Source organism: Talpa occidentalis, unplaced genomic scaffold (genome assembly GCF_014898055.3).
Source record: "Talpa occidentalis isolate TD23 unplaced genomic scaffold, MPIMG_talOcc4v2.1 talOcc4.9, whole genome shotgun sequence".
NCBI classification, from domain to species: domain Eukaryota; kingdom Metazoa; phylum Chordata; class Mammalia; order Eulipotyphla; family Talpidae; genus Talpa; species Talpa occidentalis.
Window position 1 is genome coordinate 2,713,787 of NW_023605305.1, and position 20,231 is coordinate 2,734,017.

General features: G+C 59.3%; 1 protein-coding gene across 8 annotated transcripts in view; it reads left to right on the top strand.

Moving 5' to 3' along the window:
- Nucleotides 1-2,821: 2,821 nt before the first annotated feature.
- CAMTA1 (calmodulin binding transcription activator 1) overlaps nt 2,822-20,231 on the top strand; it is a 637,675-nt gene continuing 620,265 nt past the window's right edge. For 4 of the 8 annotated variants that reach the window (XM_054691789.1, XM_054691790.1, XM_054691787.1 and 1 more), the window contains exon 1: nt 2,943-3,066. In XM_054691789.1, coding sequence (XP_054547764.1) covers nt 3,022-3,066 — 45 coding nt within the window. In that variant the 5' untranslated portion in view covers nt 2,943-3,021. Of the gene's footprint in view, nt 3,067-20,231 lie in introns of all 8 variants that reach the window. The other 4 variants (XM_054691788.1, XM_037500528.2, XM_054691791.1 and 1 more) reach the window with 2 other exon arrangements.

Consider the following 20,231-nt stretch of genomic DNA (forward strand, 5'->3'; position numbering starts at 1 on the left):
TCCTTGTTAACTCAGTTAACACCCTGGACTGCCTTTGATCCAAAAGGTCAAAACTATTTTCCTAATAACAATGTTCACATTTCCATGATGACTCTCTCCTCTTCAAAAGCAATCTAAGACAGGCACCGGCTGCTGAGACTGGATGTGTCCGCCCTTCCCAAACTCAGAGGTTGAAGCCGTTTTCCACAGGATACTTGGAGGAGGGGGGTTTAGAGGACGTCTCTGGGGTGGGGCTCCATGACGGGATTAGTGCCCTAGTAAGAGTCAGAGACCGCTTCCTTCTCTCTGCATTGGCAATGGAAATTCCAGAGCAGTGAGAAATATTTTCTGCAATTTGGTACCTTGTTAGAGCAGCCTAAGACACCAATCCGCTGGGGCCCCCAAACACACCTCATCCTCTAACTCAGCAGTTCTCAGACTCCATGGTCTTTACTCTTACAAAGGACATTGAGGACCTCTAAGAGCTTTTGTTGATATGATTTGTTTATCTACCACATAGAAGTTATGGGTCATCTAGAATGTACATGCAATACAGAAACAAAAAATATTAGATTACTTAAAAACCATAAACCTTTACATGTTAATGGAACCCTTACAATGCTATTACATTAACATATATATTTCAAATGATAAATAACAAATTTCCAAAACAAAAAATTCCCAGTGAGGGTGGCATTAAGTTTTGCATTAACGACTCCTATGCTGCTCCCGGTAGCGGGCTGCTTGTGCTCTCAGCGTGTTCTGCTATCAATACCATGTAGTCTCTGGAAAGTTCTACTGTACACACGTGAAAGACTGACATAGTATTATTAGGAAAACAGTTTTGACCTTGTGGATCTACAGAGTCTCGTGACTCCCCGCACTCCTGCACCTGGGGGCGTCTAGGCTGACCTTGAGGCCCCGGTGACATCTGTTACCTTTTCCTCCTTTCACCCTGTGCCTTGACCTTGCTGATGCTGGTTAACCCACCTGGGCTGTGAGCCCTACAAGGGAGACACTCGGCTGTCTTCGATAATCTCAGGAGCTAAGAGTGCCTCAGTAGTAGAAATAACTTCTACCGAAATAACTTCATTTAAGTAGAAGTTAATTTTTAATTTAAATATTTTAATTAGAAGAGCCACATAGTTATGTTAGGACTGTATCACAGAAAAGAGAGACAATAAGAAAAATCGCTCCCAACCCCCCAATGTCACTTCTTGGGTGTATTTTATATCAGTCTGTTTACAAAATGCAGTGTTTATGCCTATAATCCTATTATTTATATTAAATGAATACCATCATTTTGAACGCCTTTTCGTCTCCGGTGTAGCAACGGGTAAACCTTTCTTTTTTCTGACATGTGCGCGTATCATATTGTTCCTTTGTGTGGCCATAACACGATTGACTTACTAAAGATCCCACATTATTGCATTTAGAAAGCTTCCAATTTTTTGTTGTCATAAATACCGCGATCCTGTGAAGAATACCTTCACACATACAGCTTTTTTGGCATTTAGTGTTATTTCCTTAGAATAGATTCCCACAAGTAAGACGCCTGGGTCAGGAGATGCGGGCATTTTTACGGCTTTTAATACACGCCGGAACAAGGCTTTTCACCAGGCCCGCGCGCCCTCCGACCCGCCCGCTCTCCCCCGGCCGCGCTCCCCGCCCGGGTCGCCAGCGGGTCTCTGCAGGACGCGGGTCTCGAACCCGCCGCCCCTCCAGGAGGCTTCTGCGGGTTTCGAGGCTCGGGGGCCGCGGACGGGCCGGGGCGGGCGGGCTTCGGGCGTCCTCACTTCGGAAGGCCTCGGGCTCCTGCTCCCCGGCGAAGGCCGGGACGGGCCGCCCAGGCCGGGCGCCGCGGGGGGGGGACCCCCAGGCCCCGCCGAGGCCAGGGCCGCCTCCCGCCGGGCTTCCCCGGGGTCTGGAGGGGCGGGGAGCCCGCCTGGCCCCGCCCGGCCCGGGCACGTGCGCGCGGCGGCGGCCGGAGTCCAGCCGGGGGCGGGGAGGCCCGTCCGCCCGGGGTCCGGGTCCGGCGCGGGGCGACCGGGGCGCGCGGCCTCGCCCTCCAGGCGGCGCCCGGCTCGGACGTCCCTCGGCGACGCCGCGCGGCCGCGTCCCGGGACGGCGTCGGTGAGTCACCGGCCGCGGGTCACGTGGCCGACGTGACCGAAATAAAGTTCCGTATTTTCAGCCGCCAGAAAGGGGACAGCGGAGCGCCCCGGGGCGGCCGGCGGGGCGGGGCCTGCGCGGCGGGGCGGGGCCTGCGCGGGCGCGCCCCTCCCCACGGCCGGCCGCGACGCCGGGCCCGGCCGCCCGCGCCCGCTCCCGCGCGGCCCGCCTCCGCCCGCCGCCCCGGGCCCGCCGCCCCTCGGCCGCGGCCGGCGGCCGGGACGCGGAGGTGCCGTCGCGCCCGGCGCCGCCCCCGGGACCCCACGCGCCGGCAGCGGCTTCCCCGGGAACGTCCTTCAGCCCCGGGAGCACGCGGGAAAAGCCCCAGCGCGCCAATGAGCGAGCGCCTTCCTCATGACGGTCACGCTCGGGGGCGGGGCTTCCCGTCGCCGCTCCCGAGTTCCGGGAACCCCCTTTGATTGGTCTGGCCGGCCTGGGAAACACTGCAGTAACGCCCAATCAAAACGCCACGTCTCGGCCTCGAGGAAATATTCCGTGTCGGCCCCGTGCGGATTGGGCAGTTCTTCCGGGCCCTGGCCACTGGGAAGCTTTGTTTAGGTCCGGGAGGCGGGCTTTCCTGGGAGTGGGCGGGGAGGGGGCGTCGATTCCCGGCCAATCCCTTCCTCCCGTGGGGTGGTGACCGGCCAATGGGCCGGGCGGACGGGACGCTCCTCCCGGAGAGTAGTGAGACCCCTGGTGCGGCGCGATTGGCGGCGGGCGCGAGGAGTGGCAGGCGCGCGGCCCAACGGGCGCAGTGCGTGGGCCGCGGGGCGGGGCCAGGGCGGGTGCGCGGCGGCGGCGGGTGGCTGGGCCGGCGGCGGCGGCGGTACGAGGCGCGCGCGCGGGGTCCCGGTCGCGAGGAGGAGGAGGATGTGGCGCGCGGAGGGGAAATGGCTGCCGAAAACAAGCCGGAAGGTGAGGGCCGGCGCGGGGCCGGGCGCGGCGGGCGGCGGGCCGGCCCGGACATCCCGGGCATCGCGCGCGGGGCGGGGGGGGGCGCGGCGGCCGCGGGAGGGGGCGGCGGGGGGCGGAGCGCGGCGGCCGGGCCGGGCGGGCCGGGCGGGCCGGGCCGGGCGGGGGCGGCGGCCGGGCGGGCGGCGGCGGCGGCGGGGGGCGCGGGGCGGCGGGGGCGCGGGCGGGGGCCGGGCCCAGCGAGGAGGAGGAGCCGCGGCGCGGGAGGAGGGGCGGCGCGGGAGGGCCGGCGCCTCCCCCACCCGCCGGGCTTCCCCGCGCCCGGCCCGGCCCGGCCCGGCCCGGCCCCCGCCCCCCGCGCCGGCCGCCGGGGGGGCCGCGGGCCGAAAGTTTCCCCGCCTCGGGCCCGCGCCCGCGCCCGGCCGGCCCCTCGGGCGCTCGGCGGCGCGCGCGGCCGCCCCTGCCCCGGGCGCAGGCCGGCGCCCCCCGCTCCCCGGCCGGGCGCCCCGGGGCCGGCGGGGCCCCCCGCGGCGCCCGCGGCCGGGGCCCGCGCGACCCCCGGCCTGCGCGCCCCCGCGCCCTGGCCCGGCGCCCGCCGCCGCCCGGCGCCCGAGGGTGGGGTCGCGCGGCCGAGCCCCGCCGCCCTCCGGCTCCCGCGCCCCGCCCGGCCCCGGCCCCGGCCCCCCGCCGCCGCCGCGCCGGTGACCCCGGGCGCCCGGACAAGGGGACTCGGCCCGCGTGCGCCGCCCGCGCCGGCCACGGCGGGGCCTGTGCGGCCCGAAGTCGCTCCCGGGCGGGGGCCGGTGCTCCGGGCCGGCCGCTCCCCTCGGCGCCCGCGGGGGCCCCGTCCCGCGGGGAAGCCGGGCCCGCCCCGCGGCCGGCCGGCCCTGCCCCGCCCCCGGCCCCCGGCCCGGGGCTGCCGGCGAGAGGCCGGGCCCGGGCCCCGCGGAAGGGGCGCGAGGCCGCCGGGTGGGAGGGGACCCCGCGCTGGGCCGCCGCGGGGGCGCGGGCTCGGGGGACGCTCCCGGAGCCCCGCTCGGCCGCCCGCACGCGGGAGTCTGTGAACCCTCCTGGAAATAAACTTTCCATTTCTTTTTTAAGAGAACTCGCGTCCTCCTCCCGGCTGCTGCCTCCCCGTCAGCCATATTTAGGGAGCCGGGTACCTTGACTTTCTCTAATTTCCTTAAATTGTGCTCCTGCCGGCTGGGGAGAAGCAGCCCATATGCCTTTCCACCCAGAAAGGGAGAGTGGCCGCCCTGGGCGCCCACGTGCCATGCGGGGAGAGGTGGCTCGTGTGCTCCTTGGCGTACTAGAACCTTCCCTTGGCCCTGGCGGTGTCTCGCGTGGGAGCCAGACCTTTCCCCGGGCCCGTAGCTCTCAGGCGAGGGGACACTCGGGCGCGCTCTGGTTTTCCCTGCCCCGGCGCCCTTTGGGCGGAAAGGGATGACACGCTGCTCTCGTTTGTTGACATTGCACACGCAGAGGATGTCCTCGCGGGTGACATCACCCCCTTCCTGCCTCCGGCCGGCCGCAGGGGTCAGGGGACGGCACCCCCTGAGTGCGTGGGGCCCCGACGTGTGAGCGTGCAGGTGCCTGTCACCGTCATCGAGTGCCAGGAGTAGCCTGAGGAGGGTCGCTGACCAGTGGCCATTGCCCCGGCCTGTCCTCGCCCCGGTCCCGTCCTGAATGAGCAGAGGGACGCCCAGCGTGGCCCAGGTCCCCGAGGCCCCCAGGGCGCCGGCCCACACGCCCAGCACTCAGGCCCCCTGTTGAGGGGCGGTTTTCTGCTGGACCCTGGTCAGGTGAAAAGTTGGAGCCCAGCTTCCTGCACTGCGGTGTGGAGGAGCGCGCAGGTATTTTGGGCAGACGGTAGGTGTGGGTGAGAGGAGTGTTTCTGTGACGAGACTAAGAATGGATGGTCATAAACATGTCGCTGTTTTATTTTGGCCATTTAAGTCATTGAGAGGCTGTGAGCCTTAGCCGAGGGCCCTGGGAAAGGCCGGGACTCGTCGCGAGGGGGGGGTGCACCCCAGGCCTTTCCCCAGGGTCATGGTGTGAGGGTTGACATTTCCCCAGGGCCCTGGGGGGGCGGGGATGACATGAGCCCCCGGTGGCCCTCTACTCCCCCGCACAGCACCGGGGATGGTGGTCAAGCAGCAGCAGAGTCATCCTTGTGGACAGCCGAGTTTGGCGACTCAGCCGCCTCGGGGACCCTCAGCATTTGGATCTTCCCCGCAGGGTGCTCCCTCTCCCTGGTGGCTGGGGTGGCTCTGGGCCGTGGCCCTGCCCTGGACGCTGAGTGACCTGGTGGGCGCAGGCCCCGGCCCGAAAGTGGCGCTTTGGACCTTTTGGTGGCTGTAAAAAAATTTATGCTGTTTTTCTTATAATCAGTTGGTGGACTTGTATATTTTAGGGTGTCATGTTCATGACCCCTGGAAAACAAGGGTCGGGACCCGCCGGATGTGCTGGAGGGGCCTGGGCCCACTCGCTTCCCGGCCTCTCCTGTCCTTCCCTGCCCGCTGCCTCGGGAGATTCCCGCTCGGGGGTGGAAGGAGAAGGGCAGAGGCTGGCGTGGAGTGGCCCGTCTCCCTTTGAGCTTCCGCCGTGAGCACCTGCCCGTAGGTGAGCCCTCTGCCTCGCGCGGCTTCTCTGTCCTGCGTCCAGCTCCAAGGGATGCCCAGCTTCTCTTTTTCACATCTTGCTGTCGGAGCATTGCTCTCGCTCCCCGCCCCCCCTTAGTTTGAACAGGGTTAGGTGACCCCACGGCCATCTCTCCCCTTGTCTTCGCGAAGCCCTGGCTTGTCCTGTTCCTGGGACTCCTGGGCTCCTTCATCTGGCCGGTGAGTGGCCTCGGAATGTCGACGGAGACGCGACAGCCTCTGCTGAAGGTCGGCTTGGGTCAGGGTTTCCCTTTCAAAAGACCTGGGCTGCTCTTGCTCGCTCTGAGACACCCTTCCGTCCCCTGCTAGTCTGTTTCCCTGAGTTTGTAGCTTTCTCTCTGAAGCAGCCTCTTCTCGAGCCGGGTAGCGTGGCTTTAATTCTAGGTGCAGCCGGGGTCCTTGGGGCAGCGGTCCTGCTGAGCGCTCTTCGAGGCCGCCGGCCTGGTAGCTGGCCCTGGGGACACTGCTCCGGAGCTTGGTCCTTCTCCTCTTGGCCAGGGAAAGCTCCCCTCGCGCTTGAGCTTGCGGACACGGGTCTTCGGGCGCAGTAGTTCTTTCCAGCTCCCCGATGGGCAGAGCAGCGGCCCGGGTCTTGCCTTCGCTGCCAGTCCCCACGGTGTTGGGCCTGTAGCCCCGCGGGCACCGTAGATCGGGCCTTGTGGAGAGAAGTTTGTGTCCCGGGCCCTCCGAGTGCACCCAGGTTGCCCCGGAGGGCAGGGGGTCGGGGGTGGGGCCGGCGGGGCATTGGCAGGGCTGGTGCCTGGACTTGAGACGCCACCCGGGAGCCTTTCTGCGCCAGCGTGTCCAGCGCACGGCGCGGCGTGGTTTCTCTGTTGCACGTTGTCAGGAACTCTTCCGAATTCTAATTTTTTGGGTTGCGATCTTAAGAACGGCAACTCCGTGTATTTGATCCCATTGCGTGGGCCCCTTCCATGTAGGAATGGGGCGGCCGCGGGCTCGACTGGGGGCGCTTAGCAGCACTCCCTGACTTCCCATGTGCGGACAAAAGGGAAGCAGCCTTTGGTTGCCTGGGGTCGCGCTTAGGCGACGGAGGTGGGACGTGCCGGCTCGCGTGGTCTGGAGCAGGCCGGGTAGACTCTCCGGAGGACTGGTGGAAAATTCCTTTTCTCCTGTGAGTGACCGGCGCGTCTCCCGGCGTCGCATGGTAAGAACCACGCGAGCTGCTTGCTGTCGCCTGTTGACTGCCGGGGCGCAGACCGTCTCCCTCCGGCGCCTCCCCGTGGCGCCGTCTTGCCTGGGTGTCCCGGCGCGCCTCTGCTTCTGCCTGTCCGTGACTGAGCCCTTGGCGCGCTCAGCCCTTGTCGTGTCTCCTTTTCCTTGGTGAGTAGCCTCTCCCCTGCGCTCGTGGGTTAGGCCTCCTTGATGACCGCGGTGAGAAAGGACCAGCCCGAAGGACGCTTGCTCCGTCCGGCCTGTCGAGTCGGGTCTCCCCTCGCCGTGGCTGCGGGGCCGGTTCTCCAGCCCCGCGTGCCCAGGAGCCCCTCCGGGCTGTGCGCACGCGCGGTCGCAGTGACCTCTCTCCCTGCGGGTATGTGACTGAATATTTTTTGTGGTGACAGGTGACCTGTGCTGCTTTTGTCTGTCCACTGTAACAGGTCATCTTCTAACGTGTTCTGTGTCTTCTGGAATCACCAGGCCCCTTCTTAACGTTCTGGATGACTTCAGTCAGGGTCCCCTCTCTCTCTTTCTCTCAAGTAAAGAGGTTTCTTTGCTGCCCTTGTCATGTCGTAGGAGAGTGTCCGTGGGCTGCCGTCGTCCTCTCCTGCCTGGCCTTCAGCAGGGGCCGCTGCTCCTTGAGCCCCGCGGTAAGATCCCGCTTGTTTTCTCACGGTAGGTGGTTCCAAGGGGTTCCGGCCCCAGGCGAGGGGTGGCAGTATTTGTACTGGGAAGCGTCCCTGGGGGACGCACTATGTCCCCACTGTGGCTGGGCTCCCCGTGGAGGGCCTCAGACGTTTGTTCTTGCTGTGCTTCGCCAGCTCCTTCCGCGTCTGGGCTGGATGGAGGTGGGTTTCTTTGGGTGTGCTGCTTCATTGGGGCCGTCACTCTTGGGAGCTGGGGGGTCTCCTGGTGCGCCCTCGTCCACTCCAGCGCCGTCCTCACTCCTGGCAGCGTCCCTGCCCTCTGCTCCGCGGGCTGCGTGCGGGCGGGGAGCACGTGGTCATGCGTTCGCGTGCATCCTGGCCCGTGAGCATCTTCCTTCCGGGTGTATTTTGATACCTCACCCAGTTCAGGGTAGAGGTCGGGCAGACGCTGAGCCTCGTGTCTGGATCGGTACCGGCCTGTGAGTCGGCGCTTGTGGCCAGGCCTTCTGCTCAGGATGCCTGTGCGTCGCGGGGTGGGGCGTGTTTCCGTGTGGGTGACCGTGGGCTGCGTCCCTGGTTTCCACATGGCAGGACGCCCGCTCCGTGTGTTTCTGGGGCTGTGTGGCTTCTTTGCTTTGGACGCCGTGGCTTGTCGAAGGTCACGGGCCGCGTCGTGTAGGTTGGTAACGCTTCCTGAGCATTTTTTTTTAGCTCATTACTCTGGACTAAAAAAGAAATATCCTGTACCCCGCTGTAAAGAGAGGCCAAGTGTCAGCCACAGCAGTTCCCTGGCGCTCTTTAGCGGAGGAGCCTCCAGGCGCTGTCCCTGGTTGGCCTGTCGGGAGCCAGAGGGCCCAGACACTTGCTGCTGCTGCTTCCGCGCAGTGCTCGTCCGCTCTGGGGGGAGCCGCTGGTTTTCTTGTGCGCGAGTTCTTTGCTCACTTGGAAGAGAGCGTTCTCCTTGGACTTCTGTTCAGGTTCAGCCAGGCCTTGCAGACCAGGTAGCTTCCCTTCCCGAGACTGCTAGCCGCATGGGGCTAGCACACTGTGTACCCCACGCCCCATGTGCCATGGGCCTGGGCCTGCAGTTACAGGTGCCCCTGGAAGCCCACGTTGGAAGAAAGATTTGGGACCCGGTTCTCAGCAGGTTAAACGTGTTGCAACCCAGGGACTAATCAAGTGGCATCACTTGCCGCTAATCTCACTCCCAGTGTTACCCAAAGTATCTCCCCCACCTTCTCTCCTCAAAAACCCTAAAAATAACGTACCCAAATCCCCAAAAGTGAGCCGGGAGGCCTGGGCTTATCGCCCCCAGCGCAGGCATGCTGCATGAGTGCCAGTTTGTGCAGTTCCCAGGGGGCTGACCTGCGTAGAGCCTTCCCGAACACAGCATGTCCAGGCCTGAACTTCGCCTCCTTGCTCCCCTTCTCCTAGTCAGCACCATGGGGGGGGGGGTGGTCCCGAAAAGACTGATGGTTCCTCCTTCAGCCCCATCTCACCTCTGGGAGGGATGCTGGAACGTGTCTTCTATTAGTGGTAACGTTCTGTGTCCCCACTTTTTGGCTTAGCATCTGTGAGATTGGGGAGCTACCCCTTTGACGGAGGGCCAGTCAGGGCTCCACTTTCTCCGGGGAGCCTGTATGTCATCGCAGGAGTGACTTACCCTTCCAGCTACATCTGCTTCTGAAGCGAGGGATCAGCCAGATATTTAAGTTTATGGAGTAGTTTTTATAGTACGTGTGCCACGCGGTGTGTCTGTGTGTTGTATCGGGGTGCCATGCAGGCATTATCAGAGGTGCGCCTGAAACTAAAACAAAAAAGGAAAAAAAAGCCTTTCTAGTTGTGAAAAACTGTACCCTCTTCTCTTCTCTTCATCAGAGGGAATTTGGACGGCCAGGAAGCATTTCAGCAGTTTAATACAGTCGAAAATTAATCTTGAAAACTTTGATTTGGTTTTTAATTCTTGTCTGAAAAGTCATTGCTGAGAATGTGTGTGCCCCGTTGATTTTCTGGGGCGCTTGCTTATCAAACCATTTGGAAGTGATAACAAGAAATCGGTACAAAGTGTGAAATGATCAACTAGGAAGAGATGCTGTAGTGAAGATTTACTCATTCATCGTTAAAAATAAGCTCAACGTGATGGCTGAAAGTGTAAGTTCAGAAATTCTGAGGACAGGTGGAATGTCGATGTGGTTACCACGTTGAAATCTGCATTGTGTAGAAAACATTCCCCCCGAGGTAAAGGCGCTCGTGGGGTTGGTTATTTCAAAAGGTTCACTGTTTCCTCTTTATAAAAAGTGATTGAAATAAAACGATCCTATTTAGTGAAGAAAATGTAAACTTTAATGGAAGTTCAGCAGAATGAAACATATCAAAAGTGAAGATTGAAGATAAGGATTTTTTATTGCAAATCCACAAGGGGGTGGTGATGTTCTATCAAAGATAGTTGTGCTGGAAATGTGGGGTGATCTAACGTTTTAGATTTACAGATAAAATCAGTATGTTTGCATTTTAACTTAATAAGATCTGCTTTTTAAAATGTTTATTGGCAAAATTGCTTTTTGCTTAAATTAAAAAAAAAAAACACCAAAACCCATTTGGGGCAAATGGCTGTTTAAAGCCCCGGGAATGGCCAGGAAGCGTCTGTCCCGTCGCTCCAGGCCTGCGAGGGAACCGCCTATTTCCCCAGAAAGTATTAATCCTAAATTTCCTGGGAAAGATTAGGAGCCTGAGAATCAGCTACTTAAGCATCCTGAACAAAAAGGTTATAGTAACTTGTGTCTAGAATGCATAGAAGTTTATATGAATAGTTGTATTTTTGGTTCTGCCAGGAGAGGAAAACGTGAGTGGTCCACACCACTGGTGACTTCTGACAGTTCCGAGTAAACCATTTCTCATGCTCTCTCTTTTTATTCGTTTATAGCACGTCATTAGGTGGAAGCGTTTCCCCCCTCCCATCAGGACTCCAGTGGCTTGCCTGAGGCCACGGAATCCCACCCCATTATGTCCAGAATGGCTAAAAATTAGCCTTGGTCTGGCAGTGCAGCCAGCTTTCAGTGAAGAACTAAAAGCTAGGGCATTTGTGCTCTTTCTTGAATGACATGAACGTGGTGGGGGGCGGGGGTGGGACTAGTTCTGCTCTTTGAAAGACACGACTGCCCTTGTCCCTGGCAGACACAGCACGATGGTTTGGAAGTCAGGCTTGCCTGTGGCCTGCCCGAGGTCTGCGGCCCGGAGGAGGTTGTTGATGCCCCCTCTCTTGCCCCGGCTCTTCCCTCTCTCTGAGCTAGGGCCTTGTCTGTTCTCCGTCACGGGGTGCCTGGCGCTTTTACATCCCAAAGACGCCCTGTTTCTTCAGATGCCCTCCTGGAGCTCTGCTGGGAGCTGAGCTCTGACGTCAGCGCTCTCATTCATGGATTGGATTCTTCTACATTTCTTTTCCCGTTCTGCATTCCTGCACTGACTTCTGGCACTTGCTCAGATCGGTTTTCCACCAGTCACCCCGAGAAGCAGTGGTAACAGGTGAGGCAGCAGATAAGAGGCGCGTCCTGCCCGAGCCGGGGCTCACGCCCACTGGTGGCGTCGCTTGGACCAGGTTCCTGGCGGAGCAGATTGAAGCCTAAAAACAGTCAGTTTAATTATCTCATGATTTGGTGGATTGAGTTGTGTTGTGAACATATTGACACTACGTTTTGTTCTCCCGTGAAGTTCGGCGCGCCGCGCTGCACTGCCTTGGCTGCCCGTTAGCGCTTCTCGTGTCCTTGCACGCACCGGGTGGCGCTTACCTTGTTTCGGAGAGGACAGGCCCGCAGCTGAGCTCCCCTGCCACGCGTCTTACCATAGGTCCGCGCTTGGATTTGGGGGGGCGGCATTCTGTTGCTGTCCATACACCTTAAGTCGCTGCCATCGTGCGGGGGTGCCCTTCCAGTGGCTGGTGGCGGCCCCGTTATCACACGATGACTGAGGCTGCTCCCTCGGGTCGCGCACCCGTGCCGTGGGCCCTCCCCCCGCGTCCCCGGGAGGTCATGCTGGCAGCCAGTGCGGCGCGAGAGCAGCTCGTGGAGAAATCTCACCCGGAGTTTTCCTCTGCAGGGCCGAGTCTGAGGCCCAGCCTCCCTCGCGCCGCGTCTTCCCTGCCCCCCGAGCTGACGGAGGGTGAGCTTTAACTCCCGTTCCTGTGCTCTGCCTTCTTGGGGCCTGTTGCCTTTCTAGTTATTTAATTGCCCAGAAGCTTTTGGAAATAAAATGAGTTATATTTAGATTCATTTTAGCTCCGTTACAGTTTATGGCTGCAGCAGATGATTCAAACTGCGACCTTTTTGACCGATTCCCAGGGTCACCCTGAGCTGATGCGCAGCCTTCTGACAGCTCAGGTGCACGTCCTCTGTCCAGAAAGGGGCCGAGGGCTTGGCGTTCCTGCAGGGGGACCCGATGGTCTGACGGTAGCAGAGACGTGCGGGCTGCGATCAGATTTCTGCTCTGTGGAGCTGCTCTGAGAGAACAACGAGAGCCAGGCAACGTGAACAGGCGTTTGAGGGACTTAAGTGACGTTATTTCTCGTTTAAAATGAAATATAATTTCTAGGAAGGAGTCTCGTTGTAAATAATACTCAGAGACGGGAGCACCGGCTGGCAGAGTGTCTCCGCGCCCCGCCTGTCAGGGCGTGTCCCCGGGGGTCGATGCCGTCGTGGCTTCCAGTGGCTCGTTTCGTGGCATCTCACTGGCACCGAACAGGGTCAGCGGAGCTGCCGGGCCCCGAAAGCTGCTGCTTTCTAGGCTGTGTAACAGGCCCGCTGCGATGCCTCCCTCCTGGGACACCGTCCGGCGGGACCTGTCCCCGCGCGCCAGGGGTGGCTCCTGCTGGCCTCGAGGCCGCTCCCTCCCAGCCCTGTGCCATCGCCCGCCTGCCCGCTGCTCAGCCGCCCTTCCCAGGCCTCGTCGCCTGCGTGGTGAGTTGGTCTGATTTTGAGGAGTCTGGTGGTGGGGGTGGTGAGGACCTTGAAAGTTCCTTCCTGTCTGACGATGGCAACGGCCTGAAGTGTGGGACTTTGGAGCTGGGCTTGGGGCTTGTGATGTGGGCGAGGGCTGCGCGCTCTGTGTGGTGTCTCGGGGTCTTGCTCCCGGTCAGGAATTCAGGTGTGGGCTCAAGCTTTGTGGGAGGACTTTGGGCTTAGCGAGGTGCCTCCTTTCCCCCGAGGGCAGAGGGCTGCACTGTTGGTGGTGTTGGGGGGCTGTGTCTCTTGTGCTTGCTTTAAAGCAGCAGATGTGTGCGTGCAGCTCACTGTTCCCCGCGGTGCGGAGGGAGTGTGATTTCACACACGGAGCTTTGGCGGTGTATGATTACAGGTGGAGACGCGTCTGCCAACCTCGAAGGTTTTATTGTTTGTATTCACTGAGCTGTATTTTCTGGAGTTGATTAATATAACTCGCTGAGGTGTTTGGGTTGCTGGTCTCCAGTAGACTGGAGTCTGCCGCCTGTGTGGAGCGGGGAGGGCCCACCGGAGTGACCACATGGGCGTGAGCCCTGACCCTCCACAGGCCCGGCGTCTGGTCAGGCTGGAACGTCATGTGCTTTTTGTAAGTTTCTTCCCTATTTGAAGGTATGGAGGGCCAAGTTCAAGTTGCTGGTGCTCTTGTCAACATTCTCTGCTTTTCTTTTCTTTTTTTTTAAAGATTTATTTATTTATTTTATGCAAGCACTGGGTCAACAGTCAGAAGCTCGGGAGGGTGAGAGAATCCACCAGAGCCAGAGCGGGGAGCAGAGCAGGCAGACTGATAAAACACACTGCTGAGGGAGGAAGCGGGAGAGGCAGGAGAGGTCCGCGTGCCATGTGGGATCGAACCGGCGCTGCAGAAGATGCGGGCAGCTTCGCAGCCCAGCTCTCAACTGCTGCACCACCGGCGAGGCCCTCTCTGCTCTTCTGAATAGGCCAGCTGACCCCTTTGTTCTGACGGAGTTTCTGACGGAGGCCCCCCTTGCTAACTGCTTCGTTGGCACTTTGTGCCGAAGGCATGGAGGCCCGGCCTTCCCCAGCTACCTGTCTGCCTGGGGGTCCTCCAGAAATTGGTCATTGGTGACTTGACCAAACTCAGGGTCCAGAGATTTATTCCCTGCACCGCAGGAGGGGAGGGCATCCATCTTCCTCTCCTGACTCGCTACTCTGCATGTGACCCATGGCCACCTGTAGGGACATCTTCTGATGCAAATCTGGTGACAGTGGTGACCTTCCTGGCGGGGCTGAATGTCCTTGACAGCTGTTATCTGCCCCTCCAGGTATTTTTAGTCTCCAGCTTCTGTGGCCACGTCTGGAGGAACTGAGGATGGATTTAGCTGGTCTGGGGCGGCTCCAAGTCGGTGCTGGTGCTTCCTGCTGTCTTCGCTGTCCCACCGATGCCCCCTCTCAGGACGTTCTTTGCCCTTGTCCTTTGATGAGAGAGGGGAGACAGAAATCGTTGACTTAGTAAGGATGAAAAAGGCACAACTTTCGCGGCCACCGGTGTGAATGGCCTTAATGCCGCTGAATGTGGCACAGAAAGGGTTAAGGTGGTAAGCTTTATCTTATGGCTGTTCTGCTACAGTTAAAACTCCAGATGGATTTAAAACCTAATGGGAAGGGTAGCCGGAAGGTCCTCACCGTTAATACATGGCAGGGTTTTCATCACCCCAGCGGGGGAGGTTGTGCCCTAGAGAAAGCATCCATATCGCTCACTCCCTCTTTCTCATACACACAAACATACCCACACACCTGTGCACACCACACCCCCCCCACACCCACGCACACCCACACACACCCACCCATAGTACTCAGGTGTGGGGTTCATTTTTGCAGAAAGTGGGAGCTGTTGAGGTTGTGGCAGGCAGGCCCTGCTTTCCTTGGAGCACGGTGCCGGACACGAGCCTTCCAGGTTCGGCTGATGAGAAGAGCAGACGCGATCTTGACTTCCTGGCGAGAAGTCAGGGAAGGGCACTGGGCGTCTGGGCACTGGACCTAGCGAATCTGGCCTTGACTTTTTCTTGGATCGAGCGGGGGTTTCTGCCAGGACCCCAGGACTCCGCTCTGTTGTCCCTTCACCGCTGTTCCTGGGTGGCTCCTTGCAGGTGCGATTTCTCCACTCACGTGCAGCTTCCTTGTCTCCGGCATCTGTCGCGGCCCGCGCCTGCCCACCGCCGGCCCAGCGCTTACGGTGTCCGACTCTGCCCCGGGGCTGCGTTTTGAAATATTTGGGGCGGAGACTGTGCTGCTTTGCTCTCGTAGGCCAGGCACTCCTGGGCCAGGGGACTTTGGAGGAGGGTCCCTTAGGTCCCTTGGCCTACTGGTCTGTGGGGGGGCTGGGAGTGAAAGGCGGTGGTGGGAAGGATGCCCTCGGGGTGGGGGGCTCCTGGCAGCCGTGTAAAGGGGAGAACATTCACTTCAGAGTGGCTTCTTAGGTTCGGTTGCTGTCGTGACTGTGCTTGCTGTAGCTGGAGAGCTGTGGCCGGGCCGCCAGCCTGACTGCCTGTGGAGCAAGCACGGGGGTGCTGTGGCCTTCCCGGGTGTGGGCCCCGGGCCCTGGAGGAGGCAGGACACCCGGCCACGCGGTGTGTCTGTTGAATCAGGCTGCCTGGGGGAGGTCTGTGTCGTCTGAGGTTCTCCACGGTTTAGATATTTGGGGAGTTTCCGGGGTTGTCCCCCTGTTGTGGGCCACTCAGCTGGAAAAGCTGGAGGCTGAGTCTTCTTGGCAGGAGGGAGCCAGTGAGGAGTGGCCGGGGGAGGCGGAGGGCAGCTCTCGCGCCTGCGGACCGGGTGCGCATTCTTCCGCTCACCCGCGCCTCCTTGCTGTCTTAGTCCCAGCGTGTCGTGGGCGTGTCGTGGTTTTTCATGGCCTGAGGAGGAGCCGAGTCCCAGCAGACAGGTGCAAGTGGTGAGCACGTGCCCGAGGCCCTCGTGGAGGGCTGCGCCCCTGTGCGCACACCCCGTGGCCTCCCGCATGGCTGCGCGGCGACGGAAGCGTCATGGCGGTGACCTTGAGTCTGTGCAGAGGAGCAGCACTCAGAATGTTCTGCTTAAAGACAAAAGAGGCAAGTGTTTGATGTTTGAAGGAAACATAACCAGCAAAGTCGTTTAGGTAGTTAAGGGATTTCGAGCCTTTTTTGAAAGCAGCGCCTGTGTTGGGGCGCATGTGCGCGGGCCCGGCTCAGCTTGTCTGTGTTGCTGCGGCCCACTCCAGCCCCGAGGAGTCAGGGACCTCTGCTCGTTCGTGGCCTGCCCGGTCCCCCCAGTCGGTGACCCCCTCTGTCTTCCGGGTTTGCCTGTCCTGGGCCTTCCATCTCGGTGGGCCTCCACGGCGTGTGATCGTCCGTGACAGGCTTCTCGTTGGCCTGGTGTTCTCAGGCTTCATCCGTGCCCAGGCCGATCTTTTGTGACTTAACCACACCGTGTGTGTCTGCCACGCTGGAGCTGCCTCTTCGTGGCTGAGGGACAGTGAGCAGCTGCTCCACGCATTGACTATGACTCACGATGCTGCTGGGGACATCTGTGCACAGCTTCCGCGTGGACACGTTCTGTGGTTCTCTTGGGCACGTAGCTTGGAGTGGAATTGCAGGGTCCTCTGGTGACCCTGTATTGTAGCTCTTTGAGGAACTGCCAAGCTGGTTTCCAAACTGGCTGCATCATTCTCCATCTCTGCCAGCGTGTCTGAGGGTTCCAGTTTTTCCGCATCTTGCTGACACTGGCTGTTGTCTGTCCTTGGGTCACGGCCGTTCTCGCGCACGTGAAGCAGCGTCTCGTGGTGGTTTGGATTGTGTTCCCCTAACGACTCATGACATGGAGCAGCTATTCACGGGCTTGTTGGCCACGTGCGATGTCTCTTCAGGGGGCCTGCCCGGCCTGCGTGCTCTGTGCTGTAAGCGGTGGGCAGAGTAGACCTGCGTTGGCTGTCGGCCCTTGTCAGATGCATGGTCTGCAGACTTTCCCTCCCTCCCCTCAGCCTTTCAGTTTGTTGATGGTGTTTTTGGAGGCACAGAAGTTTGAAATTTTGGGTAAGTTTATCTTTTTCCCGTTTGTTGCTTAGGCTTTTGGTGTCATGAGATGCCATTACCTGATTCAAGGTCGTGTTTTACCCTTTGATTTTTTGGAAAAGTTTTCTAGTTTTACCTCTGACATTTAAGTCTTTGCTTCACTTTGAGTTAAATTTGTATGTTGTTTGGCCTCCCTGGTGGCGCAGGCGGTTGAGCGCAGCACTGTGAAGCTGTCCGCAGCCTCTGCAGCGCTGGTTCAATCCCGGCCAGCCAGGGAGATTCCCACATGTCGTGGCAGACCTCTCCTGTCGCACCCACTGCTCCCCTCAGCAGTGTGTTTCATCAGTCTGCCAGTTCTGTTCCCCGCTCTGTTACTGGTGAATCCTCTCACCCTCCTGCGCATCTGCCTGTACCCCGGTTCTTGTATGCATGAACAAATAAATCTTAAAAAATAAGTTATAAAAGAAATAAATTTGTATGTTGTTGAAACCCTTTCCACCGAGATGACACTGAGAGTAAAGCAGCAGCCCCTGCCCCTCCCAAGGTCAAAGCCAAAGCTTTAAAGACTAAGAGAGCAGCGCTGAAGCGTCCTTAGCCCCAAGAAAAAGATCACAGGTCATCCCCCCCTTCCAGAGGCCCAAGACACGGTGACTGCAAAGGTACCCCAAATATCCGGGGAATAGCGCCCCCAGGAGGCGCAAGCTGGTGCCCTGCACCATCAACAGTCCCTTGTGACCGCCGCGTCCGCTGCGAGGACAGACGACTCCCACCCCTGTGCTTACGCTGGGCGTCGGGCCGACAGCACCAGCCCCAACAGGCCGCGGAGACGCTCCGTGACAGCGGCAGGCCAAGGTCAGCTCCCCGGTCAGACGGCGGAGAGGGGAGGCGTGTCCTCCGGCTCCGGACTCGAGGCTTCGGGTGCGGCCCACAAAGTCGGGATCTCTAGGCTGAGTCCAGCTGGCTAAATCTGAATGTGTTTTTTTTTGGCAATTTTGTTGCAAGCCAGGACCCCCAGCTCCTTAGTGTGCTTCAGTTGTTGTAGCAGCAGGTGTCGAAGGGGCGGCTGGGGCGTGCGTCGGCCGGGCTCTGCTTGGCCGCATGTGGCCTTTTTTTGGTTCTAGTCTGCCTGTCCTCTGCCGCCGCCACACCATCTTGACTCCTGCAGCTTTGTCGGAAATTTTGGAGTTGGGAATTGTCAGTCCTCAGCTCTTCTTCTTTTTCAAGGTGTTTTGGCTCTTCTGGTCCCTTGAATTGTACAAGCATTAGGTCAGGTTGTCAATTTCTACAGAAAAAGCAATTGGGATATTGACAGGGATTACGCCAGATCTGTGCATCAGTTTGGGGAGTTGAAATCGTTTTCATGGATCTGCTGTTTGCTTGGGAACTACTGACTCACTCAAGTACCAAAGCATCTCCCTTAGACAAATACTGTTGTTTTAATTTCCTGGTCCAGCGGCCGCCGTGGTGAAGCACTGTCATTCCCTCTGGGCTGGCATTGGACTTCTCGGCTCCCGGAGAGCAAGTGGCTGCCCCTGGAGGTTGGCTTCTCCTGGTGTGTGTTCTTTTGATGCCTCTGAGTGTTTCCGATGACTTGCCTGTTTAGAAAAAATACGGTATTCTGAGTAGCATTCGCGCTGATTAATAGAGAATGAACAGATTCCACCTTTGAATGCTTAGTCATTAATGATTGGAGCATGTTACGGTACAATTGGCAGTGAAGTGCACATCAGCATATGCTTTTATTAAAGACTGTTATTTACACCACGAGTGCTGTCGTCGTCAGAGGTGTCAGCTGGCATCCAGGGTCTTGTGGTCCTGTGGGGGCCACGTGCATGTCTGCCCATGTGCTGAAGTGACAGCACAGAGCCAGGCGCAGACAGGACAGGAGCCCCGTGCTCATGGTCCCCATGGAGTGCCAGCCCGGAGCAAGGTGCCACGTGAACTGACAGCCGCCCCAGTGCTGCCAAGTGAGATGCTGTGAGGAGGGCCGCGGCCACTCAGGAGTGGGGCTCCTGGGGTGGGGGTAGGAAGTAAGAGGGGAAGTTCCAGGTAATGGGTGAGTTCTCAGGGCCGTGGGGGGCCCCGGGTTATGTTCTGACGGTTTACAGCTCTTGAGAAAGGGCGTCTGAGGACCCGGCTCCGGGCTTCACGCTGCCCCTCCAGGGCCTTGTGTCTCTGCGCGAGGAACTGAACTTTTCTGAGCTGCCTTGCTGACTGTGTTTAGTCTTATGAGTTGCTTTGTAGCCACTTGTATTTGGAGATACTTACATGAAAGCACCCAGACATCTAGGTCTTGATTGATTGTATTTATATAATTCAAGAATAATTATTTTTTCATGACCTTCCATGGTTGGTTACTTAGGAAGGCAATACTGGTAAATTGAATATTGTTCTGAACATTTTTCCCGGTCTTTGAAATTAGGATTCACTTCAGTTCATACACACGGCGGCAGCCTGCAGGCTGCAGGGGTGCAGATGTGGCCCCAGTCACCACGAGCGCCTTGACTAGGCCCACTGGAGACCCGGGAACACTCCTTGAAGGAGCAAGAATTTGCCCTGGCATCACAGACAGGCAGACGTGGTGGTTGGAGGACACGTTCCAAGGAGAGAAAATGGAGCCGAAGCGCACCGGGAGAGGAGGGCAGGTGGCTGGAGCCGGGTGCTGTGGGTGGGTGGCCTGAAAGCAGCTGGGGGTCAGGTTGAGGGGCTTGGAAAGTCAGATGGAAGCGTCTGGAGTTTATCCTCTGCTTTGGGAGAAGCCCTTAGAGGTTTTGTTAGTGTAGGAGAGGAATTGATAGTGTAGAGTTGGTTCCCGTTTAAGGTGCTAATAAGGGGCCACCCGTGTCCTCCGGCTTTCCCTCCCCCTGCCAGCCAGGCTCAGTCCTTCTAGAGCCTGATGGCGTCAGGACACCCTGCTTTCTCGTGCGTGTAGGAAGCGCCCTGGCCTTGCTCTTGACTCTGACACACTCGCGCCCGCACGTGCGCTCTGCTCGGCCGGCCCTGCCCCTGGGCCTCGTGTCCCACTTGACTTGCCAGGAAGCCTCTTGACCTTGCCGCCCCCCAGGTTGCCTTGGGGCCCTGCATGTGCCCCCTGGTTTTCCTGGTTCCAGCACATTTTGATTTGCGCCAGATCTGCTTGCTTACGTCTCTTCCTCCCGCATTGTGACGTGTATCTTGTTGCTCCCGTGAATGAAGGTGCAAGGAGGAAGGGCTGGAGCTGGGGGAGTAGCGCCAGAGGCTTTGGAGAAAGGCACCCCGTGATGGAGGGCTGTGCGTGGGGGACACACGGCAGTGGCCGGTTGACTGTGGCCCTTGCGGGGTGAGAGTTGTAGGTGACTGCGAGCTTTTGGCCATCAACAGCTGGAGTGAGGTGAGCCCAGGAGCTGAGTGGGGAGCACGGGACGATAGTTTGGAGAGACGGGATGCAAATGTATTGAGGTGCGTTGTTCTCGTTCAGGCACGGTTGGGTGGCCTGAGCACGCGCATGTAGCGTGACATGGAAATGCGACGTGGAAACGCGACGTGGAAACACGGTCAGAGATGAGGGGTCCTTCCTGACACCCTGTTTTCTCTGCATTGGACTTTCAAAGAGCAAGGGGGTCCTGACAGGGAGTCCCCAGGGGTCAGCCTCCTGGGCACCGGGCAGGACGGGGAGGGGTCCCCCGGAGGGGCAAAGAGCAATATGCC